The sequence below is a fragment of the Camelina sativa genome, chromosome 12 (genome assembly GCF_000633955.1).
Source record: "Camelina sativa cultivar DH55 chromosome 12, Cs, whole genome shotgun sequence".
NCBI classification, from domain to species: domain Eukaryota; kingdom Viridiplantae; phylum Streptophyta; class Magnoliopsida; order Brassicales; family Brassicaceae; genus Camelina; species Camelina sativa.
The window spans coordinates 20,183,271-20,184,093 of record NC_025696.1 but is presented as its reverse complement, the minus strand read 5'-3'; the positions used below and the strand labels follow the sequence as shown (position 1 = coordinate 20,184,093).

At 43.4% G+C, this 823-nt stretch overlaps 1 protein-coding gene across 1 annotated transcript; it reads right to left on the bottom strand.

The window, feature by feature from the left end:
* LOC104733688 (FBD-associated F-box protein At4g13985-like) lies at positions 1-823 on the bottom strand. Its single transcript, XM_010453251.1, has 2 exons — positions 410-823; positions 1-291 (listed from the first exon to the last, which is right to left on the bottom strand). The coding sequence occupies exons 1-2, from the start codon at positions 821-823 to the stop codon at positions 1-3; spliced, it is 705 nt and encodes a 234-aa protein (XP_010451553.1).

The following is an 823-nucleotide window of genomic DNA, read 5'->3' as shown; positions in this document are numbered from 1 at the left end:
TCAGAGGACGAAAACTTGGCATGAGGTAGAGAGTCTTGGAATGGTAAGGAGTTTCCTAAGGATGACAGATTCTTCCCTACGTCTCAAGTAACCTAAGCATAGTGTGAGTTTCTTGAGGATTGCTGAGTTCTCTAGAAAGTAACTCACTAGTTCCAGGTCTATCTCTGTCGCCTCCTCCTCCTCCTCCTCTGAGTCCGGCTTCACAATCTTAACATACTCGAGAGATGTTAGAAACCTACGAGGTCCTGGTAAGATACCAACTCCCTCCTCCTCTGGAAGGGTACAAAACTCCTGCAAGTAGAACGAAACAAGTTGAGTATGTCTTACTTTTAACATTTGAATTCATAAGTAAGGAAAGGAGTTTATGATTCAGCAAGCTCTCACACGAGTAAACTGTTCGGGGTATCACCACTCCGTCCATCCCCCAAAATCTGTCCAAGATATGGAGATGTTGAAATTTCCTCTCAAAAACAGCGTTCATCCAATGGGTGAAATGAGCAGTATCAAGAAAAACACCCTCATACAAATTAACCGTTAGTTTAAACTTCTGTAAGCACGGCTCACTGTTGAAACCCAGATACCTATAAGCGAAACCCAACATAGTGATGAATTCAGAGGGATCATGAAACTCACTCGTCATGAAATCACGACACTCGAAGTCCAAGCCAGGTACATATCTCCACTTAATCACATCCTTCGTGGGAAGTTTCAAGAGAATCTCATTAAGCAAGCAATCTGGTAAGTTTCTCAGCCGATCTACTTCCTCGACTTTATCACCTGATCGCTTCGCACGAACACGTCTCTCTCCGTCTTCATCATCCAT

Bases quoted from the DNA above. Each gene is read 5' to 3' on its own strand.
- LOC104733688 (XM_010453251.1), bottom strand. From the start codon at position 823: ATGGATGATGAAGACGGAGAGAGACGTGTTCGTGCGAAGCGATCAGGT. The intron at 292-409 runs GTGATACCCCGA...TTCTACTTGCAG, and splicing joins TTTGGGGGATGGACGGAGTG to GAGTTTTGTACCCTTCCAGA.